This window comes from Ascidia mentula, chromosome 2 (genome assembly GCF_947561715.1).
Source record: "Ascidia mentula chromosome 2, kaAscMent1.1, whole genome shotgun sequence".
Taxonomy (NCBI): domain Eukaryota; kingdom Metazoa; phylum Chordata; class Ascidiacea; order Phlebobranchia; family Ascidiidae; genus Ascidia; species Ascidia mentula.
The window spans coordinates 12,872,364-12,898,786 of NC_138567.1; the positions used below are offsets into that span (position 1 = coordinate 12,872,364).

The following is a 26,423-nucleotide window of genomic DNA, read 5'->3' on the forward strand; positions in this document are numbered from 1 at the left end:
CATTTCTTGGGATGCCAGTGCATCTTATAATAATAATATAAAATCACCAAGTAAAGGCCTTCATAGTGTGTTGAACCTGCCATAGAATGCATTGCTTCTATTTGTTTTAATATTTTATTAGCGACAAATCAATTTTCTTCACAATCTTTGTTGTGTTCTTTTTGAAATGACTACTTTCTTTTTTGAGAACTGTGTTTTTGTTTTAGCCTTGATAGAGCTCACAAGCTGAGATAACGAACTTTCTTTGGGGTTTGTAGAGTCCACAGTTGGCACCAGTGAAGGTTCAGTGTTATCACTCAAACCAGCAGCAATTCTCTTTTGTCTTTCTTCAACCAACTCTTGCATAGCCCTAGTTTTTCTGAAAGCTGGATTGTTGGGATCAAGAGCAAAATCAGATGAGGTGAAGAGGGCTTTAAATCTGAATAAGTGTAAATTTTATGATTAAATGAAGAAGAATTAAACTTCCTAAAGTAATCTGTACCTGTCATCCTTTGTGTTAATTTCAAAATCATCCTTTGCACCCTCGCCATTTTCCTGTTTTTTATTTTTCTTTCTTCTTGATGCTTGTTGCTCTTTAACAATTTCATCAATGTTAAAATGTGTTTTCTCCAAATCTTCCGCATCCATCATCAACATCTCAAGTTGGGCACGCTGCTGTTTTGATTCATCAGTTTCACCCTCATCATTTGATTCCCATTTCCTCTTCCTTTTCATTGGCTTCCTTGATTCCTTTACAGTCTCCTCTTCTTCTGCTTCCTCAGAATCATCATCTGAGTCTTCATCATTTTGCTGCAGTATTGAAAAAGAAAAAATGATCCCAAATCACTTCCGGTATTTTTTAGAAAAAAATTTGCCCAACAACCTAGATTGGCTGGAACTTGCAGCATAAAATATACAGCAAGTATTTAACATGTAACATATTTGTTTCAAAAAATATAATTTAGTTGGTTTAACCCTTATGAATATGTGGACATATAAACATATTGTTATCACATGATTTTTGTGTACACTCACAGCACTTTCTTCTGGTAAAGGTTCCCAGGTAATCTCCATGTCAATGTCATTCGGTTTGTCTTCATTGTCATTTTCATCGTCATCACCCAACAATAAACTTCTGTATCTAGCAATCTGATCCGCATCAGTTGTTCGCGATGAGATTCCTTTAATGTAATGTAGCAATTAAAAATTAACAACAAGGATTTTTTTTATGCAAGCTATAGTTTAAATTGTTCCAAACTGTTGTGATTTTTATAAGGGTGACAAATAAGTTGTTTAGGAGACCCCTGGACTAATGAATGAAGACCACAAGCATTTACCACATGATGTAAAATTTGCATAAAAATGTTTTTACCAATCCTAGGTGTGGGTTGACGGTTGTCTTCTTCTTCTTCAGAACCACTTGATGAAGCTAAGAAATCTTTCAAATCCATATTTTCTAATTCGTCCTCATTAAATTTTCTCATTGTGATTGCAAGTCGTTTTCGATCGGTTTCATCCCAAGTCAAATCAACCTGAACATGCCAGTTCCATCAATATTAAAACCATTTTTCACTATCAGTAATAATATGTACATTTCATGATTCCAAATTGTTTGGAGTTATTTTTGTTTAAATTATGTTAGTGTACAATTTAGGCGCAAGTTGTGAACATAATACCTTTGACTGATTAAGGGCGGTGGTAACAAATTCCGGAGCCTTATACTCATCCTTATCAGGTATTTGATCAGCAGTATCCCTTGCAGGATGCTCATCAAACATGATGTCGTCTGGAATAAAGCGAAGATCAATTCTGTTTGAGGTTGTTTCATATTCCATTCCATCACATTCCTGTGAGCAAAATAATATCTTCTTACCAAACACATTTTCAATACAGGACATATATCCTGCAGGAATGGAATGTACCTTGTATATTGAATCAGCTGTTTTGTCAGTATCACACTCAATTACTGCATAGTAGTACTTGAGCCTATTGAGCTGATACCTTCGTAACTTTTCAACTTTGAAACTGCAAACGTAAAAAAGTTTAAGAAAAACTTAGTGTGTCTTGCATGTAATTGCGTTTTCACATAACAGCAGGATGTACCTATCTCCCTCTTTTCCATCAGTTACTTGTTCATTGTCGATATCTTCAACCTCTTTAACTACCGGACCATGTTGCTCTTCTTGCTTCATCTGTTCTATACCAAACTCTGATGGAAATATTGAAACCTTCTTCACAACACCACTAGATGGCTTAAAAGAGTCAAACAGCACCAGCAGATCAAGGGCTCTAAAAACATCCAATTTTTATGTCCTATTGCTAAAAGAAACAGCAAAATATTAAAGAATGTAAAAGTAATACAGACAATAATAATTAGTGAGCTGCTGACAGTGCACGATGCTTCAACCCATTTGGTCTCACCAATACAGTAATGCTAATTAGCCAGAAAGCATATTCTTGGTTACTAAACTACATTGTCTCCATCTTCAGATAGAAACAGAATATTACACTTTACTTATGAGACCCGATAGGTTGAAATAGTGTGCACAATTGCCTGCAACTCACTGAACAGAACACTAATGTGCAAACATAAGCTGTAATACACACATTAAAGTTCTTTACTTAATTCTATCCCAGTCCATATTGCAGAGCGCAAGACGAGAACTGATTTCATCAGATCTTTCTGCTTCCTTGTCTATTTCACCCCAATGTTCATCATTTTCTACAGCATCGTCTTTGAAGAATTCTTCTTCTTCATCTGAGCTTGTCTCAACATTGCCTTCACCACGGGCCAGGTCAACACTGTCATCACTTGATTCTTCCCTGTCACAAAAGTTATTGTAAATGAAATGTTGCTATTGTTCTCAGCGACATGTATAATAAGTATGCATACTCTGATTCAGATTCCACATCACTGTCCTCATCTGATGAAGAAAATACCTTCTCATCTGAATTAACTTTGTTGGACCTTACTTCTGTTTGTATTTCATCTTCATTTAATAAGTTTTTCAATTCTGTAAACAGACAAATTAGGACGGGAACATTATCATGGTAACTAAGAATTATTTTATTTACTTTCCCGATTTATTTTTCTTTCATTTTTCAACTGTTTGGCATCTTTCTTCGACAATCTGTAATATTTTTTTAGGTTTTCAGATGAACTCTCATTGATTGGTTTTCCTCTTTTGTCAACTTCGTATTTGAGCTGAAACAAAAAAGTAGGTAATTTTGCTTACTTTAAAGCAAAAAAACTCACCTTAAATCTTTCGTCTGTAAACATGGACTGAAAACGTTTGTCGATTTTCACTTTCCGGTCCTTCTGTTTTATTGATGAAAATCGTCGGTCTTGAAACGCAGACTTAAAACGATCGTCTATTTTTGACAAATCCATAATGGTTGTACTCGAACAAATTAGTTTAACTGGGCAATATAGGCCTCAACCAAAACAACAAACACACATGTGCTGCTTCATGGTTGAATAAGTTTTTGTCACGTGGTAACAAATGTTTAAGTGACGTCATAAAAAGCGACGTCCGTTTGTTGTTTTAACTTCAAATGACTATTTTCACAAAACTAAGAGAACATTTTAGATGTTTTTTGTTTCTACCTGATAATACTTTTTAAATTTAGTTAAAAACGTGAAATCAAAATATCTCATTGATCAGTCACTTCCTTTCGTTGTCAACAGCAACCAGACAAGCGGCAAAACATCTCGCGTAATGACTAATGGTGCGTTTCATTAATCGTTTCGCTTTATACGCGGGCACTTTACAGAGCTCGTATTACAAAAAACAAAGGCATGTGGTTAAATGCGACGAATGCTATAGAAAGTGGAGGTATTTAATGAAATATGCCCAGTTTTTGTTTTAGCTTTCATTGCTTGTATGTGGTCAATGTGGATATTAGAAATCCACATGAAGCACAAAGTTTATATAGCCTACATATAGTGATGTGAATACTTCAAAGGCTTTGTATACTTTGTGTGTTGTTTGTGTAAAATACACTGGATTTAAAGGCTATGAAATTTGTGGTGAATTTAGGTTAATTGATATTTTTTGTGTTTTTACACATTGTAGTACCTATAGTAGATCTTCATTTTCTCTAATATTGTACAACGGTTTGTTTTGCTTAGGTGTGTAAATAGTATAAATATGTCTCTGACAAATATATTTGGTGAGGTGCCTGAAAAAAATATCACGTTTGTGATTGATTCATCTGGTTCAATGTACGATGTTCTTTCTTTTGTGAAAGATCATATCGTGGAACTTCTAACTGACCGTGCATACAATCGGCCTGGAACTACATTCAACATAATTGAGTTTAGCTCAGAGGTATTTAGGTTGTTTTGTGTTAAAAATATTGTCAGAACTTTTTAGCAAGTTTTTCTATTTAGATAACACAATGGGCAGATCGCATGGTGGACTGCACTCCGACAACTGTTAATGCCGCCTGTAGGTGGCTTCGAGGCATTGAAACACAAACTGGAAGTGATGCTCTGACAGCACTTCAAATGGCTTTTGATGAGCCACGATGTGATGGAATATATTTCGTAAGTGTTTTTGTTTGGTTTTACAATTTGTGTAATGATGCTTTGATAAGAAAAAATACAATTTAATAGTTTTGTCTTGTTCCAAGACACTTTTCTATTTCTTCATTATTGGTTACAATAAAAGTAGGTATACATTTTCATCTACTTATTAACAGGTAACTGATGGCATGCCTGACCGAGATCCTAATGAAATCGTTTTCCAAATCACCAAGGCTAGTCATGGTCGACCTATCCACTGTATTTCTGTAACAGACAGAGATGTAGAACCCAGAACATCCTCAAAGATGTTTCTAGAAAACTTGGCAATGAACACAAGAGGAAGTTTTCATGTTGTCTGTTTGACTAATGTAGGAGATGTCAACAAGGTACAAAAAGCAGAAAGTTTAAATTTAAACAATATGTGTGTTACACTTGTGTGTAATTTATGTTTGCTTGGTTGAAAAGTGACACCGTTGAAAGTGTTATAGGGGAAAACTAAATAATAACAATAAACAAATAAGTGCTATAAGTGATTGATAAAAGGACCACCTTTTCCGAAAAAATACCTTTTTAACATTTAAGAAAAAGGCATCAAAAATAAGTTGTGCAACATAAAAGAAACTGGAATCAATTAAAACCCAAAAAATGTTAATTAAAAAAAAATAAAAAAATGCCTTTTTTGTGTTTTGCAATATGCTTGTTTGTTAGTCAGAAACCAAATGAATATCATGTGTTTCCCACCACAGGTAACACCAATCTACAATGCCACCTATGCACCAAAAGAAGGTTTGAAGAAGTGTAGCGTTGAGGCAACTCTTACCCAAAATCCTTATGTCAATCTCCTATCAACAATACCATCAGAATTACCTCCCCATGTTCCATTTTACAGGTGTGCAAACTCCTATCCGACAAAATGACTTATTCTGTATTACTTTGTTTAGGAAGCCACTTTTGGTGCTATTACCAAATGTAGTTTAACAGTAGATTTTAGGTAATTTGTTTGTTATTGTGGCTGCTTATATGCATGCAAAGACTCCAGATAGCCAAGACATAGAATTATACTTACACTGGCATAGCAAGCCCACAAAATTGGTGGGAGGAAATGCTTTCGTTTAAGTGAGTAAAGGGATTTGGCTTCGTCTAACGAAAGAGGAAGCATTTAAGCCTGCTTATTTTAATCAAAAATCATCAACTGAGTGTTCATTTAGAAAAACACAGTCTTACAAATCTTTATCTTACAAAATTGAGAGGGCCATGCCTACGCCAATGTATATACACTTGTTTTTAATTTGCCTTTTTTGCATAAAACACAAAAGAAATGCATTTTGCTACACAGGTATTATCCACATTTTCACACCGAAGTTATGCAGGATGCACTGGAACGGACTCCGGTCGCTAGCGTGGTTGCTCGAGGAACTAGAATTCTAGCACGTAGGGACGAAGATGGTTATTATTACCATGCCCACATTGCACAAGAAGTCTCTGTGAGTTTTTTTTCGAATGCTTGTAAAAACTATCTGCTGCTTTGACACAAGAAAAAGACGAGAAATATATTCTTGTAAATACGTTAAATAACTGCATTTTCTCACCGACAGTTTTAGATGTGCTGTTGTATATTTTGAAGGGAAATCGGCATAGGTTCCTAATAGAGTTTGACCGAACGAAAAAGGGGCGCGATTTGAGAATGCAGGAGACAGCCTTACATGACATCATAGCCCTGAACGATGCTCTACGTCATTCAATCGTAGCTGACGACAAGGTTGGCCGAGTCTATGTGTTTTGTAATTTAACTCTTCTGAAAACATTATCAATAACTGGTATGTGTAGGTTTTGGCTCCCTGGGAACCAGATGGTAAAAGATATGGACCAGGAAAAGTTGTGCGTGGTGTGGAAAAACGCCACACTGTCGGTGAGAAGAATGCAGTAAAACTAGTTGTTTATATACTTTTTTTATTTTTTAATAGCAGAACATTTTATTTATTTACCAGGGCACAGTGAATAAACGCTCATTCTTACTAACTGACTGATCTATTTTATAAAACTCTGACACATACATATAGAGTCCTGTTAGCAACATATAATTAATATTTAAAAATCCAAACTTTATATTACACTTAGCCTACTATATATTATATAAGTTATATACAACCCTCGAATGTTTTTTATGCAAACCATGGATATGCTGTAATAAAAAGTAATACGAAAGTATTTACCTGAGAACTACAATGATTTCGTGTGTTTCGTTACAAAATAAACGCACTTAAATTTACCACAAAACACCGCTTTCTGGCATAACAATGAAAGAAGAATGCGTAGGCGTTCGGACAATGGTCATTGTTACCACAATAATATTGTACGTGCCTTCTTTGCTCAGCCATGCCATACAACCACACCCTATCCAAGAGTTGTTTTGAATGTGCTATTATACTGTGCTAGCTCCAGTTTGCAGCGGAAATTAAATTGTTGCAGGGGACGAACGAGACAGCGATATAGTGGTTTCTTTTTGGAATGGTAAAACGGAGACAGTGGCCAAAGGTACAGCACTTTGGATACCTGAACTTCTGTATGACAGAATTGTTGTCGAACTACAAATGCCCGTGAGTGTTTCCAAGTGTTATAAGTTCTGCAAGTTGTTAGTGAGTACGCCTGTACGATTGTCTTGAAAGCAATGCATTTTGTAATGTATGGAATTTTGATGTAAAATTATTGATCTTTTGTCAATATTGTAGCTTGCGTAAGCAAAAATTTGCCTTTAGATAACTGCAAGAAAAGATATCATTGATTCTCGTGAAGCAACAGATTTGCCGCATGGTTATCCTTCCCTTCCTTCACACGTTGATGACGTCGTGAAAGCTGCTTGGGATCCGTTGGTAGCAATGAGGTGAATTGATAAACTTCCCAGATTAATCAATGCTTGAGAAAAAATTCACGTTCTTTTTAGACGTCACATCATGTACTATCCCTGGCAATATAGAGGTATGTACTACCTTCCAACATACCCTCTACTTACACCCGTTCCCCGATTGCTCAACTCATGGCCTGAACTCATTTTCCACCGACCTGATCTGTTGTATGGAACCTGGCCTTGGCCTTTCTATCCGGAGAATGTGTTGCCTTACAGGAGAAGGTACCCGATCACTCAACCAAAACTGGAAGGTAGGTTATTGAGTGTTAGTTAATCTAGGGTTATGATTATCATTTGTGTTGATGCGAGTGTACATTGCGCTACACAGTTGATGGAACATAGTTTTGGGATAGAAAAAAGGTTGTTTAATTGCACAGAGCAAAATGAAATCATTTGAGTTGTAAAAATTATCTTGTGGGTTTTAGGTTGTTGTTGGTAAATACGAGTTATTCTAGCCGTAATTATAGCAAAAAGTGTGTTTATTTATCTCTCTGTGACTTTGCCTCTCTGCATTTCGTGTGTGAATACCAAAACCAGGTTTGTAATCATTCGGTGGGCAGCAAAGTGTTTTTTGGTCAGGTTTAGACATGACCAAGCAGGAATTGTCGGACTCTGTCGACAGGCAGCTAGAGGAATACGAAGTAAAGGAAAAAATGGACAAATTGCGGCGCCGAAAGATGAAAATTGAAACGTCGAGCAGTTCATACAGGTATAGAGTTAACAAAAAAACACTTGTGTAATTCCGCTGATGAATAGCGTTTGTTAGGTGTTGCTCAAAATAAGCGTCCCTGGGTGGGCTCGAACCACCAACCTTTCGGTTAACAGCCGAACGCGCTAACCGATTGCGCCACAGAGACGGTGCTGCGGGTTTGCACAAATGGTGGTGATTATTAAAAAACCAAGTGCAAGTGTGTCAATTTTTTGACTCACTTAGAATTATCGAAATACTACGTAATCATCTATTGAAAATACAGCACATAAAGTATAGTTCTATTTTATAGTGCAAAAAAGCCGTCGCTGTAGAACAGATAGAAGCGCTGTGGCGGTATAAACAACAGATACATTTTTTTATTGTGAAAATTATTAGTTCCAACGTTTCTACACTTACATAACGTTTTTACAATTATGACTTAACACGCGAAACGAAAAACAACAACATTGTAGTGACAGCGATTCGGATTTTGAGGAAGACGAACTGCAAATAGCAACATACCCGTTGATGGTAAACAAAGGTACGAATACCAAGACGTCGTACCTGAGAGCACGGAATGATAAAGAGCGTCCTGAATGGAAGAAATATTGGCCTCAGACACCACAGCCAAGAAACCACCACAGTCCCGAATTTTGCAAGCGTCCGTACGGAATGGTAGGACAACTGCAATTATGCATGTTTTAACCAGGAGTCGACAACATTTCCCTATAGCCGAAGGCCAATGCCAAACTTCAATGTATCAGCGAGCCGTACAATTTTTTCAACTTCAGCTAATAATGTCGTTCTGTTCAGTAGAAAATGTTGCTAAACCTTGCAAATTATGAGCATTCATTAGGATTACTTTTTTCGTTTTTTGACCTATAATACAATAGCATTTGGAAAGACGTTTGTACATATATTACGACAAGTTGGAAAAAGTCTGCATGCCAGATGAGTTTGCTTGACAGGCCATAGGTTTCCGATCCCTGTTTTAAATTGTTGGCGATGCACGTGTGCGATAATTTCAAGCAGAAACGTTTAAATTTATTATCAACTTTTGTGTGTAGTTTAGCACCTGGAAAGATCCCGACTTTGGGTCGTACGAAGGACCGTTAAACACTGGCTCTGCCTTTCACACAGTCGGCCATCCCAATGTCAAAAGCGACCGTGCAAAAATGTTGGAACATTTGAGAACTCCGTACGTGGAAAGGCCGGAGGTGAGAAAAATATCACTGACTTTGTCGTGCAAGTTTCAAACCTTCCGTCGTTTTAGGTGAATGTTAAAAGTGTTTGTATTAAATATTCACAGCTTTCAAAGCACCAGAATAGCATGCTTTATGTAAAAAAAGTTAATACACTATTTGAATGTGTTCATTCGATCAAGTCTTAAGATTTCGTGTGAACGAACTATGTAAAAAGAGTTTGACGTTTAGAAGAAAGCTATAATTTACCTGAAATCTTTCTCCCGTTGCAAGTCTTCAAATGTTGTTTGTGTCTCGTTGGTTTAACTAAAAAAATCTTTCCGTTAATTTCACATTGCATTATGGCTACATTGCATGAAAATACCTAAAATTACTCGCAAAGATACCAGTATATTATACTGTTGATATTGATAATAAAATCACTCTCTGTTGGTAATTTTTGACTAAAAAGAACAAGCCGATTGTCGCCGTAATGACATTTTCCCTTGCATGAATATATTTACACGTTTTGGTTAACTTGTCGCAGCACACCATCTATGCACCAAAAATTGGATCAAACGACTTCATGATCGACCGACACAAAGATCGTATGCAGCACCTGGCTCGACGTCACGCTTCGATGAGGACGCAAGCGTGGGCCGACAAGGAGAGTGACGTCATGAGGAGATCGAAGTTTGTCGAAGACACTAAACGGTGAACGTCATATTCTACAAGTTTATTAATTTCGCCTGGTCTCGGATTTGAAATCATTAACTATATGCTTGACAGTTTTCTCAGTGCATATAACCCATCGATAAGTTCCCGAAAACTGCAAGCGATTACTTTTTAGGTTTATAATATATATATGATAGGAACAGCAACTTACGGTTTTTGTAAAATATTCGTGCTGTGATCCAGGGCTTATTCTGTTTCAAGCAAGCGCTTTGTGCGAATCACTGCTTATAGTGGGGGCTTTGTCCGTACCACTGAAATCATGTCTGGGACATGTATTCTGCGACAATACACTGAAATTTGCTATACTATATAAAATATAGTGTTTATTATATTTGGTATTATTGTTAGTTTCCTTTAATCCATCGAGACCATCTCAATATACTTGAGGTTGTTATAACAAGCAGTTAATTTATTTTTCGGTACAGCTACTGTTGCAAAATTATGCCAGGGTGTGTTGCATGTTTACGGCTATTAATATTGATGAGTTTTGTATTAGGTTATGATCGAAAAACTAGTACTGCTGACACAACCAACTGACCTTCTGTCGGTTTTTCGCAGGCAACACGCGTTGATGAGGATAGGATCTGACGTGGAAAAACAACGGCAGTACGAAAAACGTTTGGCCGACACAATCGAAGCAAAATCAAAAATTAATCAGGTTTATACAAAAGGAATACATTATGGTTCAAACAATTTGTCAATATTTCAATAAAAGTTGCATCATTTCCCACTGTCGCGACCCTTGAAAAACCCACAAATCACCGTTTACATATTTTGTTTCAGAGCTTCCGAAACGGATTTTACCAGAAAGAATTGGATCACCTGAACAGACAACATTCTCACGCTGACTGGCTTCAGGGCAGGAGAAAGAATTACGAGAGGCAACAGTGGCAAGGAGTGATAGATCAAGAACAACTGCAGCGCAGCCGAGAGGTTTGTATTTCCCCCTATGACAAATAAGCTACTCTCTACGGAAGCAGAGCCAATACGGGGTATTCCCCTTGGGGATGTTACTTCACGTACAAATATGCAATCTGTAAGTTACTGTACGTTTTGCAGCTTGGAAGGCAATACAGACAAGCAAAGAATCAAGCTCACACTGTTCGCAGATTAATTAACGCCGAAGAGAAGAGGGCTATTGGCACGCTCGGCTCCGTCTAACTCTTGGTTTTATTTTTAAACAAGCTTACTACTTGCTGATGAACCGTAATTGTGCTTCAAACAAATGTAATCAGGTCACAGTTCGTAGTGGCCGCAGATGAACGCTTTTACCACATTTTGCAAATCCAAATACCCACTCAAAGCCAAATTTTTCATTTGCGGACTTCTTCACTGTATTTTTCGACTTGTTTTTTTTAGTGTTTATAGCACATTGAGTAGCACTATATGTTCCGTACTATACACTCAGTGAAAAGCTGTGTATTCGCGTAGGTTTGTGTATTCGCGTGGGGACAACGTTTTATGGGAACGTGTCATGGTGACGAATATTTTCACACCAACTTCCTGCCAACAATATTTACATCACTTATGTTTTTTTCATCCATACTTGGTAAATGCTTTTACAATTGATCGTTTCCATGGGTCGTGTTATTGCTTTTAAAGAAGATGACGGTCATTTAAAGCAAGCTTTTCGGCGTTATCTTATTTTTCTACCACAAAAACTGTTTGTTCCGTTTCCAAAAGTCACAATACACCTATTTGCACTTTTGTAATGCAATGAACACTTTTTAAACAAAAAACACGATTGTATCAACCGGAAATAGTGCTCACAGATTAAGAAACACTAAATCAATCAAAAAACTTATCCAGACATAACTTGTTGTGGCACGATAAAGAGTGCTGACTCAAACTCTGGCTTAACGTACGCACGCGCGTGATGAAATATGCTGCACGGCCAGCGAGCAAGGAAATGATGTCTCACATCACGAGTTTTCGGAACAACACCACTATTTCAAACAGACTTAAGCCTTAGGCATAATATGAAAAGACAATTACTTGTTCAGTGATACGCTGCATTTGCAACATCAGGTTTGTTTGAATACTAACTTATCAGCTATTGCAGTATTTATAAAAGCCAACACGTTTCTAGAAGCACTAACATGTGGATCGAGGTAATTACACTTCTTGTGGTAATCTGGTTGATATACAATGGATCTATCAGCATGTGGAAGCCTAAAGGTCTGCCTCCAGGTCCACGGGGTTTGCCATTTATTGGAAGTTTTCATTACATTTTAGGAGATTTTGCAGAAAGTGAGTGGCAGTGATTTTCTTGCCCAAAATGCAAACATTTATAAAATTTTATGTCGCAGATGGACGTAAGTTGTCCAGGAAATATGGAAACATTTTTAGTTTAAAACTAAAGGGCGTCAATGTAGTTTGTGTGTCTGGATACAATCTAATAAAAGAGGTAAAAATTAATTGCAATCTCATAATTAAAACTTGAAAGCGACATTACTTTTGTAAAGATGATGATCGACAACCCAAGGAAATTTTCTGGACGAGCATCTACTTTAGCTCTGAAACTATCCAGAGGAGAAAAATTGGAGGGTGAAATATTTTTAAAAAAAGTTCAATGCATCTCAATTGATAATGTTTTTAAGGCATCGGTTCATCATCATACAACCCCCAATTGGTGGCCAATCGCAAGTTTTTCTATACTGTTTTGCGAAACATGGGTTTAAACCATCATCACTTTGACAAAGTTATAACAGATGAACTTCCTTATTTCATCAATGAATTCCAGACTATGGCAAAATCAGGAACACTTGTAAACCCAACTTCCCCATTAGAATGGGCATCTTTAAATATCCTTGCATACTTTGTGTTTGGAAACAGGTTAGAAGCCAAGATTTTGTTTGCATTGGGGGGACACATTTTTTTTACTTTGTAGATATTCATATGGTGATCCCAAATTCAAGCGCCTTCTTGAGTACAACGACAGGTACTTTCATCTTATGACTAAAGTTAATACACCTCAATTCTTGTTGGTTTCATTCATTCCTTACCTTTACAAACTGTGGCTTCCAAAAAATGCAAAGGAAATACAAGAATGTAGTAGGTGATTAATGTTTGCTAGTTGTTTAGTTGTCCAAGTAAGCGGCAAGAATAAATTGATTTTTAGAAAAATTGAAGAATTCCTGACTGCTGAGATTGAATACCACAAAACCACTATGGATCCAAACAATCCAAGAGATTTTATCGACTATTACTTACTTGAAATTCAAAAGTCAAACTTGTTTACTGAATCATGTCAGTAAGCTTGAATAGTAGTTGTGGTTCAACATGATATACTTAATATTTACCTATTAAGATTTATTGTTCCAGTTTTGAGAAAAACAATGCTGGACTTTTTTCAAGCTGGAACTGAAACAACTCAAACAACATTGAAATGGGCTTTAGTATATATGGTTAACAACCCTGAAGTACAAGGTTTGACATTCTCATTCAAAGTAGATGATTTTTTTCAATGTAGCTATCCAGTAACAAACAAATGAGTTTCTTTGGAATACAACCACAGACTAAAAATGAATAAGAAGGGTTATTTCATTTCCTAACAGAAAAGGTACAAATAGAAATTGACAGTGTTTTGGAAAGTGGCAAATTACCTAAATATGAGGATAAACTAAAGATGCCTTATGTAGATGCAACAATATTGGAAGTACAAAGAAAAGCCACTATTGGACCATTTGGTAAGAATTATGCTAGAGGATTAAAAAATGATGCAAAGCAGCAATATCCAAATCACTTTGTATTGGGGAAATACACACAAACAAAATGACAAAAACTCTTTAACTATCAGAATAAACACAAACGTTTCTATTTCCTGACATAAAGTTTACTATTTTTATTATGGACCAAACTTATATTTAAAAAATTTTCCATTGTTTCCTGAAATGCATTCCTGAAAAAAATCCAAGTGCATTGGGGACAATTCAGTTTTGAAAAATATGCTATTGTTGTTCATTAATTTGTCCAATTATGATGTGTATGTTACTTGGGTGGCTATTTGTATCAAGGTGTAGCACGGGCCACCACAGAACAAGCCAATCTTGGTAACTATGTCCTTCCAAAATCCACTTTAGTCCTACCATTGTATCATTCCCTACACTACTCACCTGAACATTGGAAAAATCCTGAGCAATTTGACCCTGAAAACTTTCTTGACCCTGATGGTAAAGTTGGGATTAGACCTGCTTTTATGCCATTTGGTGGAGGTACTTGTGTACACATTGTTTTGTGTAATATATTTGATCAGCATTTTTTTTTCCATAAATACCTTTGTGATAACTTTTGCTTACAGGTTTACGAATATGTTTGGGCATGAACATTGCAAAGCAAGAACTTTTTATGATGTTCGTTGCAATTCTGCAACATTTCCATCTTAAACCACCACCTGGAGTCAAGAAACTGAGTGAAGAATATATACCTGGTCTAACTTTGCAACCAAAACCTTTTAAAATTGTGATGACACCTCGTTAACAACAATACCAAAATTTTACGACAATATGTTTATGCAAGCACAGTGTAATGCGGGGGTCCTTATAAAAGAATATTTACAGGAAATTTGTAAATGTTTTTAGTGATTTAACAACAAATGATAAATATAACGTTGCAAAAAAATGATAAGTTATGAAGTATATATGCAAACCGACCTTATTCAGAGAATATAACAGACACAGTGGCAAAACCACATGCGATGAACAAAGTGCAAAACGACTTGACAGACCGTGTATTGGCACCATGTTTGCCAAATTAAGCACGCAGAAAACTAAGCAAGTAGCCTATTTACAAACTGTTACGGTTGAAATCGGTGTAGATTCATGGTTGCTACCTTATTCTATGAATATATAACGGCACATCCTACGGGGTAGTTGACTAAATAGTCTTTGCGGCTGTTAGCTCAGGTACTGGAAGGCTATGCAGATTAATCAGAATAAAGCGTCAACCTTTTTACTACGATGGCAAGTATAGGCTACCCACAACGAAACCAATGCATCTTCTTCAACTCTATTTTTCCCAAAAAGAACTTAAATGCGTTTGAACGGTACATATTTAAAACAAGCACATATGATGTTTGTACTATCCGTACTTGATAAATACTTTTACAATTGCCTTCTTCGGCAGAGATTTTACGGGTTGTGTTTAATCATAGTATACTGGAAGTCATGCGTGACGGAGACAATGGTTGCACTACCATAAGAGTATACTATGGTTTAATTGTTAGGACAATATGACGGTCCTTTTAGAAAGAGAGGAAACACCAGATCAATTCAAAAACGCCTCCAGATATGACTTGTTTAGCACGACTGGAAGTGATGGCTCAAACCACGCAAATGCGCAATGAAATACGATGCACAGTTAGCGAATGAGGAAATGATGTTTCAGACTTTGTCAGCAACATTAATTTTGTTTGAATGCCAGCAGCTATTTTAGTGTTTATGAAAGCCAATATACGTTCTTGAAAGCACTAAAATGTGGATCGAGGTTACTATACTGATTGTGGTAATCTGGCTGATATACAATGGATCTATCAGCATGTTTAGGGCTAAAGGCCTTCCTCCAGGTCCACGGGGTTTGCCATTTATTGGAAGTTTTTATTATATAGCTGGAGATGTTGCAAAAAGTGAGAGGGCACGTGATTTTCTAACACAGTTTTTTGTAAATGTTTTTGAAATTTTGCGTTACAGATGGCCAAAAGTTGTCCAGGAAATATGGAAACATTTTCAGTTTAAAACTGAAGGGCAAGGATGTAGTTTGTGTCACTGGGTATGACTTAATATACGAGGTAAGGTTTGGGTAAAATTTTGAACCACCCCAAAAGTCTTCTTGCCATATCTGTTAAAACTCCTTTTTTTGTAAAGATGATGATTGACAACCCAAGAAAATTTTCTGGGCGACCATCTACTTTAGCTCTGAAACTATCCAGAGGAGAAAAATTGGAAGGTTATTAATTATTATATCATGTACAAGAAACATCCAATGGAACTTAAACAACATTGTGATTTTTAGGCATTGTTACATCATCCTATAATCCCCAATTGGTGGCTCACCGCAAATTTTTCTATACTGTGTTGAGAAACATGGGTTTAAACCAACATCACTTCGACAAAGTAATCACAGATGAGCTGCCTTATTTCATTAATGAATTCCAGACTATTGCAAAACCTGGAACACAAGTAAACCCAACTTCCCCATTAGAATGGGCATCTTTGAATATCCTTGCATACTTTGTGTTTGGAAACAGGTTAGAAGCCAAGATTTTGTTTGAATGTGTAATGGAGATATTGACTGGTTTCATAGCTTTTTAACATATTTTCCTTCGGGTCGAAAAAAATTACTTACTGTGTAGATATTCATATGGTGATACCAAATTCAAACAGCTTCTCGAGTACAACAACAGGTGTTTTCATCTGGTAACCAAAGTAAATAGTCCTGGCTTCTTGTTGGTTTCATTTGTTCCTTACCTGTATAAACTGTGGCTCCCCAAAATTGCAAGGGAAATACAGGAATGCAGCAGGTAATTAATGTTTTTTTCAATTGCATGTGAACATGGTAAGGTAATTTTCAACCACTTTTTAGAAAAATTCAAGATTTTTTGGCCAGTGAGATTGAATACCACAAAACCACTATAGATCCAAACAATCCAAGAGATTTCATCGACTATTACTTACTTGAAATTCAAAAGTCAAACTTGTTTACCGAATCATGTCAGTAAGCTTGGATAGTAGTTGTGGTACAACATAATATTGATGTGTAAACATATCAAATCTTAATGTTGCAGACCTGAAAAAAACAATACTGGACTTTTTTCAAGCTGGAACTGAAACAACTCTGACAACACTAAAATGGGCTTTAGTTTATATGGTTAACAACCCTGAAGTACAAGGTTGCAAAAAACAATAGAATACATGAAGCGTATAACAGAAATGGTGTTTCATAACAGAAAAAGTACAAATGGAAATTGACAGTGTTTTGGAAAGTGGCAAATTACCTAAATATGAGGACAAGCTTAAGATGCCTTATGTAGAAGCAACAATATTGGAAGTACAAAGAAAAGCCACTATTGCACCGTTTGGTAAGAATTTGGCTAGAAATAGCAACAATAGCACAAATACTGATAACAAAATCGTTTTAAGTGCCACAGAGTATATTCTGCATATAAGCTTGCTATTATTTACTATGGATCAAAGTAATGTTTACTATATTGCCCATTGTTTTATATTCATTGCAACAAAGATCTTTACCACCCTATTTAATCAGCAGTTTGTTTCAAACCTTTCTTAGTTTTCTTGGTCAGTGAACCAATGCCTCCGTGTAATTTACACTGGTGACTTTTTGTGTTTATAGGAATAGTTCGTTCCACTTTAGAACAAGCCAATCTTGGAAAATACGTTCTTCCAAAATCAACTATAGTGATACCACTGTATCATTCCATACACTACTCACCTAAACATTGGAAAAATCCTAACCAATTTGATCCTGAAAACTTTCTTGACCCCGATGGTAAAGTTGGAATTAGACCTGCTTTTATGCCATTTGGTGGAGGTACTTTTACAAACATAGTTTGCCTTATAACTATTTTAATTAATATATATGACAAGATTTTTTTGCATGAATAACACTGTAAAAATTTTTTCCACAGGTTTACGAATATGTTTGGGCATGAACATAGCTAAGCAAGAACTCTTTATGATGTTTGTCGCAATTCTGCAACATTTTCAGCTTAAACCACCACCTGGAGTCAAGAAACTGAATGAAGAATATATTCCAGGGCTAACTTTACAGCCAAAACCTTTCAAAATTGTGATGACATCTCGTTAACAATATTACCAAAATTTAAGACAAGTTGTTTATGCAAACATTATAATTCTGATACTAAAAGTTGATTATTACATAATTGCCTTCCAATGGTTAGGCTATGAACACAACAGTGTATGAAATGTTTTGGTATGTCTATGGCCATAGGCGTATCCAGGTGGATTCTAGGGGTCCGGACCCCGCATTTGTGAAATTTTTTTGTCCGTTTTGACAGCTAAAAAAATACCACTGTATTTTGATATTTAAAACCCCGTGAAATCCAGAAACTTTTTTCGCGCGGTGCCTAAAACTAGTCTTCTGTTTCCAAACTTATGTTTTTCGTTAATCCAAGTACGAAATAGGCCTTTTTTAGTGGTTATGTTGTTGCTATGGCATGCGGTTTTCTTGTTTGTAAAGTCAATTAGTTTAGTTGTTGAACACGTTGCAACTTAACGCGTGTACATTTTGAAGTTTTTCTCAAGAAAAACTGCGCACCCAAATGTGTAAAGAGGAATAGCGAGCCACTGCATGCTAAATAGTTTTTATTTGGATGTTTTCTTGATTACGTAACCGCACATTTGATCCTTTTTTTGGTTATAAATGTATTCAACGCCTTTCGAGGTAATAGTAGTAAAGCTATACGGCGCAACTACTACCCCCAAACTCGCATCGAGTGTTCCATAGCTTCATGCAATTGCGCAAGCCACAGATTATTTGACAATTCGCGCTAATGGGCGTACGTATTTCGCAATGCTCTGCCATAATCAATTTAGAGCGACAGGACGTGAAATTCCCCCTACATTTTCGACCCCCCTCAATCCTATATATGCCTATGTCTATAGCAGAATTATTTGTAAATCTTCTACAGAATTGTGTTTGTTTTTACCTGAACATGTTTTATTTTACCATGTACTACGGGTTGCGTGCAAGCTTGACTCGTACCACAAAACCTGTTTTATAACAAAAATACCTTCAACATATATATTGTGTGGAAATTGTCGATTATTGTATTTCAATACAAAATTATATTTTTGTTTAAGTTTGTGTCCTTCTACACTACAAGACAGCATGGAAAACAGCATCCGAAAAACATTTGTCTATGTTCGTGCACAGAAGTTTCAGTAAGATTCAAAGATGTTTAGAGCAAGTTTTAGATGATTGAACACTTGCAATAATTGTGACACGAAGTGTGTTTGTGAAAGCAAGAATAATTGTTCTTCCTGTATCCTATCGATTTGCTGTCAGTACCACAATGACCATTTGGCAAACAAGGCATTATAGCGTATTTAGAGGAAGGGGTGGCATTGGCCCAAAATTTGTGCCAACCGCTTTGCATCATTTGCGTTTCATAATTTACGAAATGTCAATCTCGGCCTAACGCAGTTCCATTATCAACCGATAAGTGCCAAACAATAGGCGTACATCGCATTTTAATCACTCATGCCCGAAGGGGTTTGTTGCGACATCCAACTTAGTGGACAGTAAGTGCAATACGTCAGCATAAGCTGTAATGGTTGCGGGTTGTTTTGTAAACTTTAACGGTTTGGCAACGCGCCAACCTCCACACACGTATAACTTCACCCTCGTGCAGTTGTAACTTGACATTGTGAGCCCCTGTATTGAATTACCATAAAACTGCATTTGCTTGTATGGCAAAGTTTGTTACCCAAATAAAGGGTAATCAAAATGTTTTAAAATTTGGAACTTTTTCATAATTTTATATTTTCCCGTCGTAATGGTAAGCATAGTAGCGATGTAAACGAGTGCAATAAAATGACGGGAGCCGAACTGCATGGAACCACATATAGTCAGAAACTGCCAGGAAAAGGTAGAGTTATTTACATATATTAAAAGGCACCACACATTTCAATAGTCACACATAAGAAAAACATGAAAGCACAACGTGACTTTTACAAACCAATCGTTATGAAGGAAACAAAGGCCCCTGGCAGCAATTTAATTAGTTCATGAGGTGATGGTGGTGCATGGCGCAAACAGACCTCGAGGATTGTCTACAAAAAAGCACGTGATAAAAAAAAGCACGTGATGTTACTTGACGAGAAGGTATAAATTCGTGATGACCGATTCCGGGAATCACTCCCCATTGCTTACCCATAGTTGCAACGATTTCCACCATTTGCGAAAGCCAATATATTTTAATCCAAATAAACTATTTTTCCGCAATGACGAGAAGGTAAGCTATTCTTTCACAGCATGTTTGAACCCATTGATACGAACTTAAAGTTTGTCAATGCTACTGACATTAATCTACCCGGGAATGTACTCTAAACTAAATGACAATGAAATTTTCGAAATTGGTAACAAATATTGTTGCAAGTCCCGTTGCAAGCTCAATGCAAAAAAGTTAAATGAGACAGACAAAACCATTGATTAGTTCCAAACATTAATGTGCTTGAATAGGAATTAAATCCGGTATAAATTTGTCTAAACCCGAGTTTGAGGATTACAAGAACTGAACTGGAACTGTGTTGCATCCGGGCCCATAAAAGTCCATATGGGCCCAAAATTAATAGCAATGTTGCTGTGAGGCCGTTCAGCCCATTCCAACAATAAAATCTCTTGCGAGACTACAGGCCATATTTTAACAGAAAAATTGGATCCCCTGAACAGACAACAGTTTCACGCTGACTGACTTTAGAGCAAGAGAAAGAATTAAGAGAGACAACAGCAGTGCCAAGAACAACTGCAACGCAGCCGATATTTTTGTATTTTCCCAGCTGTATCGAATAAACTACATTTGCTTCGAAAATAAGAGCGTAAAGGGGTATTCCCCTCTGGAATATTATTTTACGAATCATGTTTTTTTTTCTTATACGTCCATTACCACATGCTAATAGACCGCAATTGTGCCTTAAACAAATCAAAAACAAATATAATCAGATCACAGTGGCCGCAAAAAAAGCGTTTACCACATATATTTGTCAGTATTTTTGTAGCATTTAATATCTGTGTTTTTTGTGTAGATACTAGTGTAGTGATGCTAATTTTAAGCGTATCCTTGAGCACAACAGCAGATATTTTCATCTAATACATCCAATGGCCAAGGGGTTAAAAAGGATTCAAATTCAGTTCCGTTCGAGTCCCTGATATTTACATCACTTGCACAGCACTTTGCTTCAGGAAACTGATGTTTCACACGACATAGAATCATGTATTGTAAACAAAGTAGCGATATATAACGAGTGGATGTTATTACATTCTTTAATCGTGTCATGGCTGGGAAAAGGCAGTTGCAAACCCTGAGACAATGCAGACGCTTGCTTAACAAAAAATGACTAACGAAGGGGACATACGCGATTCATTTTTCCAAAAAAATAACCTACATTGTTTGTTGCTGTTTTTATCCAAAATACTGTCCAACTATAGGGTTGCATGAGTATACACTGTATGTAGCTCACTTATATAAGTATCATCATGGATCATTTTCATCTGAATAAATATGTCCATATGAATAACAGCCTTTTGGAATTTCTTTACCCCATGTAATTTAAATAACTTTTAAACAAGACGATAGTCATTTGGAGCAAGCTTTTCAGAATTGTTTGACATTTCTACGACAAATACTGTTTATTTTGTTTTCACATACAGTCACAAATGCAGTTGTTTGCAATTGTGTGTTGTAATGAACTTGTTATCTTAAAGAGACAGATATGCAAAAACACAATTGTAATCTTAAATAGACAGATGCGTAAACTGTTTTTTTCTTTATCGCGAACGGATTTTTTTCTAACAAGAGAAGGAGATACTACGGCCATTAATTTCAAAACGCCTCCACATATTAGTTAAGACGATACTGCACGATTACAAGTTTTGGCGTGATAATACCCGCTGCACAGTCAGCGAATGAGGAAGTATAGGTACAACAACACTTTTTGAAACGGACTTCACAAGACTTCTTGTTTGCAACATATGACGAACACAGTAATGTTTAAAATGTTTTGTTTTGTGTTTGTCTTACCTTTTCCATTATGTGCTGACTTGACTCAGATTCTATTTATAGTAGCCTACATAAATTAGAACAACTGCAGAGTTGCTGGAAGTCAAGAAGTTATTTAATGGCTTGGAACTTACTCCCACAAACCTGATAATAAACTGTTTAATCAGGTTAAACTGTTGATTAAACCTTTAATCAGACCGGATAATTTTGAACTGGAAACATCACCAGTTATGACAACACACACTAAGAAAAATATTTTAGAGGCGAATTCGCTCAAGTGAGACGATATAGCTACTTTGTAAAAAACTGTTTTTCGGAAACCAGTTTTGACTCTGGTCCGTTTATCGTCTAGTGCATTTTGCATGTTTGCGATATTTCTAATTTCTTCTGGCGGGAAAATAAATTGTGTAGATATGTTGTTGAATATATTTGGTTAAAAATGTAGCAGAAAAGTCGAACAGAAAAATAAATTTGGAGGTACAGTATTCTGGTTAAAATTAGTTGTGGAAAAATATTTTTTCCCAATGACATCATTGCACCCCTTGTGAGATATTATTTGGGGGAAAAAAGCAATTGTATTTTGTATTTTTTCTATTGTGATTTGATGTCCTCCAAAGAGCATGGAAAGATTGGTAATTTTTTTAGTTGTTTGCAATTTGTTCAGAATTCCTTATTGCAATTAGGTTTTAAAGCTCTACAACATTCAAAATACTCGCAATTTTTCATGTTCACATTTGACTTCTTATAAGCTAGTATTTTTGCCAAAAGAATATAAGTAGACCCTGATAAAGAAGTGTTTTCTGTTATGTGAAGGTTTTGATTTTCCTCCACTTCGTCGTATTTGAAATGTGGATGTTTTTCCTGAATTATTTTTTTTGATGTAATGGATATCTGAATAAAAAACAGTTTTAAGAATTTTCTATACCTTGCAGTTTTACTGTTTGTTTTATCAATTTCAAAAACTAAAATCACTTTTACATTATAAGAGATTTCATTGGTTTATTTTTGATAAAATTGTTCACAAAAAAACAGAAAATCCTTCTCGACCTTGTTTTGAATACACAATAGATTATGCACAATATTTCAACAACTTTTTATAAAAAATATTTTTTTAAACATTACTGCTGGTCTTCTGTATTATTTTTTCAAAATTATGATAATTTTTTGTTGAAACGTCGTGGCAATTTCGTGAATAATCATGTTATTTTCTATTTTTGTCAGGAACTCTCAGAGACAGTAAACAAATCGTAAGGACTATAACACTTATTTTCACTTAACGTTAGGCTTCAGGAAACTGGTGTTTCACACGACATCGGAAATTATGTTCCGTAAACACAGCAGCAATGTATGACGAGCGGTTGTTATTGGATTGCTTGATCGTGACATGGCTTAGAAAAGGCGTGGAAAATATATACCCGAATGCTGTCAACAATGCATTAATAATAAGTTGCTTGCAAAGCTTAATTGCAACGTTTCATCATCAAACACCCAACGAAATCCACAAATTCCAATTTCCTTTCGTCTTATAAAGTAAATATGGACATAGGGCATATTTATTATCACCATCATTATCATCTCAAACAGGGGTGAGTGCCAGTTGTTTTCTACTGCCTTTTGCAATTGATTTGGAAAAAGGCTGATACATGTAACTCTGGTCCCAGTATAGTTCGGTAAGAAGAATTTGTTTATTTAATTTCTCTGTGTTTTTGGTTTCCAATTCCGTTTGATTGGAAATCGCAGCGCATTCGTAAAGTTGATCTGTTCCTTTGGCCCGAAGTGTTTTGCGCATTACAAACTATTATGAAATCCCGGCCTGTTGCACTCTCCGAGTGCATGGCGCAAGGAGCAACTCCCGCCCAACTGACAAAGGCAGCGCAACATATAGCGTTTATTCTAGCCGTTTAAATATCTGTTAATATAACTTTTTGTAAAAGCGAATGTTTCGAGTAAGGTCAGCGTATAATGAAACAACGCCAGCAATGTGGCGAAATTAAATGCTTAAAGTGCACGCTATTCATTTCATAAATCTACAAAATGTTTCAAGGGACTATCTTCCCTTAGTTTACTCTATTTCAAAACGTTTTTTCCTTGCGGTGAACTGTCTCAGATCGTGATGTATTGGTTGACAAAATTATGATATGGCCTACTGGGTAAATTCATAAAATAATTACACATTGGGGCAAATGAAAAAAGCATGGGTGATAATGGAAAAGCACCTACATGTGAAATATGTGTTAAATGACCTATATGGGTATCAAATTGGAGAAATCCTGTTTTCAAGGCCCGCTGCTGCAATGCATCTAGCGACTGTTACGCTTGTTTCCCAATGACCGTTGATGGGTCTTATTGTGACTTATATAGGGACCTAGTATTCTTCAAAGTTTAAAAAACAAATTTGCTCCTGGATGAAACTGTACAGAGGAAGGACTTGTTGAGCCTCCTGGAAGATCTTATGACCAACAGGTGGGTATAATAAGCCCTGGGGGGGTGCTTTGGCACTTTTTCAGCAACTAAATTTGATGCCATTGCATAGAGAAGAGTTTGGGTCTTACACAAAAACGCAAATGAGTGGGCAGTTAAACGATTCATTTTTCTGCAAAATCCGGTTCCATTTTTTGTTGCTTTTTTTACCAAAATATTGACTAACCAGGGGGCAAAATGCCCCTAGGGGAGTGGCTAAACCATTTTTTTAAAGACTAATTCTGATCAAAATTTGTAGATATGGGATGGATCTTTCTTAAAATCACAAATGATTGGACACTTAAACAATTCATTTTTCCACAAATACAGCCTGAATTTCGCCATGACAACAGCACACACATGTGCGCTGATTCAACCGTAAAATGCATCACTGGTTTGCTTTGTGATGTAAAATTTATATTGTGACAGAGGCATTTTCCGGCACCAAAACTTATTTTCATAGAAATACCAATATGCGTCCTAAAGATCGTCATTTAGTTTTGGTAAAGGCCGCATCTCTGTATTTCTATGGAAAAGACTTTCTTTGTGTAACAATGCAATGGGTCATGCATGGGCGCCAGTGTTTTGGTTAAATGAGCGCAGATGAACAGGCTGTTGCCAGGGCAATTTTCAGCGTGTTTGGGGCAGTTTTTCTATGGTTTTCAGGGTTATTAGTCAGGCAGTAAATTGGTAGAGGGTGCAGTTGAACATGTAGCTGAAAAACTACCCAAATATTGAGGTAGATTTTGTGGAAAAATGAATCACAGAAAGTATGTTCAATTTGTGATTTTCTGTTAGTCCCGATCCTTGACTAGGAATTCTGGCCAAATTTATAATCAAGATAACTACTTTAACTGCTCCCCCGGGGGCATTTTGACCCTCTGTTGGCCATTATTTTGACCAAAAAAGCAGAAAAAAGTGTAGGTTTGTTTTGTGAAAAAATGAATCACAGAAAGTACCCTCCATTTGCGATTAAGTGAAGCCACCAACCCTCCTCTACACAATTCATTAAGAATTAGATGTCTTGTAACTCTTTTGCTCCCCCCCCCCCCCCCCCAAGGGCTGTTTGTACCCCCTCTAGGACCGACAATTCAGCAGTTAGCCTTTGCAAACCCCCCCAATGTGCTGTCTTAATGCAGCTGCAATCAATTTTTTTTCTGTTCAGCAATAGTAGTCCACCTTCATGAGTCATCAGGCCTGGCAATTGTTTTTGGCAAACAAGAGAAACTGTAACCAGGTGCACAATGACAAATGACTTCTAAAACTCAATTTTTAGGATTTAATTGTGAGATGCGGCCTAAAGCTAATGCCACAATAACAAAAATGCAAAATTGTGAAACTATGCGAGAAATTGGCCAGACCAAAGATACGTGTTTCATCAAACCGAAACAAGAGAACTAGAACAGTTAGTGTATAACGTAACAACTGCATGTCGGACGAAGTTGCAAAAGATGTGTTTCCGTTGTTTACCGACATACATACCAAATAGAGCTGTCCTCCTTGGTCCTGTGAAATGTTTGGCGTTGAGTTGGTCATCAATGCGAAAACGGCCATGTCGTTAACAGGAAGATAAGTAGGCCTAAGGTAACATTGTGACGCATAGAGTTGAGAGGAAATCACGAAAATATACACCGGAAATACGCAGGGTGCAAGTGGTAAAATACGGGTGCCGGAACTGCACGTTATAAAATAATTTCCTACCTATGTGTGACACGATAAATTAAGTGACGTATTGCAAATAATATGTGTTTAATTGCCAAAAGCAGAATACTTGTATCATCCTTGCAATCGCCCATTAATCACGTAAATGCTTTTTAATTATCATCCTTATTTGCGGAGATTTGTGCAAGCTGTTCCCATTTATATTAATATGATGGAGGTAACTTCAACAATAATTTTAGGAGTTGTCTTTGTGCTTTTTGTGTTTTGTTAACTATACTTTATGACGTATAAGTCCCAAATTAACTTGTTAGCATTTTTGTGATGTGATGAACTTGCTCTAAAACCCAATTACAATTTTACAAAAATCGACAAAAAACGCACTATAGGTTATTAATTGTTAGTGTTGGCTTGACTTTATAAGCTGGTAATAATATCCGCTGCACGGTAAGCGAATGAGGATGTGATGTTTTGCATCACGAATTCGATTCAGTGAGTCATTGCTTCTCCAAGTTTTTGTATGCAATATC

The 26,423-nt window shown here is 36.4% G+C and overlaps 4 protein-coding genes and 1 non-coding gene across 5 annotated transcripts; 3 read left to right on the top strand and 2 right to left on the bottom strand.

The window, feature by feature from the left end:
- Positions 1-125: 125 nt before the first annotated feature.
- LOC145889209 (ESF1 homolog) lies at positions 126-3,440 on the bottom strand. Its single transcript, XM_082980109.1, has 11 exons — positions 3,236-3,440; positions 3,055-3,184; positions 2,873-2,993; positions 2,602-2,802; positions 2,083-2,268; positions 1,902-2,004; positions 1,656-1,826; positions 1,352-1,511; positions 1,015-1,160; positions 482-789; positions 126-418 (listed from the first exon to the last, which is right to left on the bottom strand). The coding sequence occupies exons 1-11, from the start codon at positions 3,368-3,370 to the stop codon at positions 139-141; spliced, it is 1,941 nt and encodes a 646-aa protein (XP_082836235.1). The 5' UTR covers positions 3,371-3,440; the 3' UTR covers positions 126-138.
- Positions 3,441-4,115: 675 nt separating this feature from the next.
- LOC145888912 (uncharacterized) lies at positions 4,116-11,708 on the top strand. Its single transcript, XM_082979783.1, has 17 exons — positions 4,116-4,310; positions 4,373-4,528; positions 4,684-4,893; positions 5,254-5,396; positions 5,844-5,991; positions 6,132-6,266; positions 6,335-6,416; positions 6,977-7,104; positions 7,264-7,388; positions 7,449-7,663; positions 7,992-8,121; positions 8,577-8,778; positions 9,171-9,320; positions 9,832-9,998; positions 10,578-10,677; positions 10,803-10,952; positions 11,079-11,708. Exons 1-17 carry the CDS (start codon positions 4,131-4,133, stop codon positions 11,178-11,180), a joined length of 2,523 nt encoding a protein of 840 aa, XP_082835909.1. The 5' UTR covers positions 4,116-4,130; the 3' UTR covers positions 11,181-11,708.
- Trnan-guu (transfer RNA asparagine (anticodon GUU)) lies at positions 8,196-8,269 on the bottom strand. The gene has a single exon. It is a non-coding gene; the product is annotated as a tRNA-Asn (tRNA).
- A 202-nt stretch (positions 11,709-11,910) lies between the features above and the next one.
- Positions 11,911-14,614, top strand: LOC145889152 (cytochrome P450 2U1-like). Its single transcript, XM_082980034.1, has 11 exons — positions 11,911-12,047; positions 12,109-12,269; positions 12,329-12,426; positions 12,485-12,566; positions 12,620-12,854; positions 12,910-13,077; positions 13,141-13,268; positions 13,344-13,448; positions 13,577-13,708; positions 14,036-14,233; positions 14,320-14,614. The coding sequence occupies exons 2-11, from the start codon at positions 12,119-12,121 to the stop codon at positions 14,496-14,498; spliced, it is 1,476 nt and encodes a 491-aa protein (XP_082836160.1). The 5' UTR covers positions 11,911-12,047; positions 12,109-12,118; the 3' UTR covers positions 14,499-14,614.
- Positions 14,615-15,231: 617 nt separating this feature from the next.
- Positions 15,232-18,781, top strand: LOC145889162 (cytochrome P450 2U1-like). The gene is made up of 10 exons (XM_082980049.1): positions 15,232-15,642; positions 15,707-15,804; positions 15,881-15,962; positions 16,029-16,263; positions 16,369-16,536; positions 16,599-16,726; positions 16,801-16,905; positions 16,963-17,094; positions 17,367-17,564; positions 17,662-18,781. Exons 1-10 carry the CDS (start codon positions 15,492-15,494, stop codon positions 17,838-17,840), a joined length of 1,476 nt encoding a protein of 491 aa, XP_082836175.1. The 5' UTR covers positions 15,232-15,491; the 3' UTR covers positions 17,841-18,781.
- The last annotated feature ends 7,642 nt before the right edge of the window (positions 18,782-26,423 follow it).

Excerpts from the sequence above, each read along its gene's own strand:
- LOC145888912 (XM_082979783.1), top strand. The coding sequence starts at position 4,131 with ATGTCTCTGACAAATATATTTGGTGAGGTGCCTGAAAAAAATATCACG. Across the intron at positions 8,122-8,576 it reads ACGTCGAGCAGTTCATACAG|TGACAGCGATTCGGATTTTG; the intron begins GTATAGAGTTAA and ends ACAACATTGTAG. Across the intron at positions 10,678-10,802 it reads CAAAATCAAAAATTAATCAG|AGCTTCCGAAACGGATTTTA; the intron begins GTTTATACAAAA and ends ATTTTGTTTCAG.
- LOC145889162 (XM_082980049.1), top strand. The coding sequence starts at position 15,492 with ATGTGGATCGAGGTTACTATACTGATTGTGGTAATCTGGCTGATATAC. Across the intron at positions 16,264-16,368 it reads TACTTTGTGTTTGGAAACAG|ATATTCATATGGTGATACCA; the intron begins GTTAGAAGCCAA and ends CTTACTGTGTAG. Across the intron at positions 17,095-17,366 it reads AGCCACTATTGCACCGTTTG|GAATAGTTCGTTCCACTTTA; the intron begins GTAAGAATTTGG and ends TTGTGTTTATAG.
- LOC145889152 (XM_082980034.1), top strand. The coding sequence starts at position 12,119 with ATGTGGATCGAGGTAATTACACTTCTTGTGGTAATCTGGTTGATATAC. Across the intron at positions 13,078-13,140 it reads GAAATACAAGAATGTAGTAG|AAAAATTGAAGAATTCCTGA; the intron begins GTGATTAATGTT and ends ATTGATTTTTAG. Across the intron at positions 13,709-14,035 it reads AGCCACTATTGGACCATTTG|GTGTAGCACGGGCCACCACA; the intron begins GTAAGAATTATG and ends ATTTGTATCAAG.
- LOC145889209 (XM_082980109.1), bottom strand. The coding sequence starts at position 3,370 with ATGGATTTGTCAAAAATAGACGATCGTTTTAAGTCTGCGTTTCAAGAC. Across the intron at positions 1,161-1,351 it reads TCAACCCACACCTAGGATTG|GAATCTCATCGCGAACAACT; the intron begins GTAAAAACATTT and ends ATTACATTAAAG. Across the intron at positions 419-481 it reads ATTAACACAAAGGATGACAG|ATTTAAAGCCCTCTTCACCT; the intron begins GTACAGATTACT and ends ACACTTATTCAG.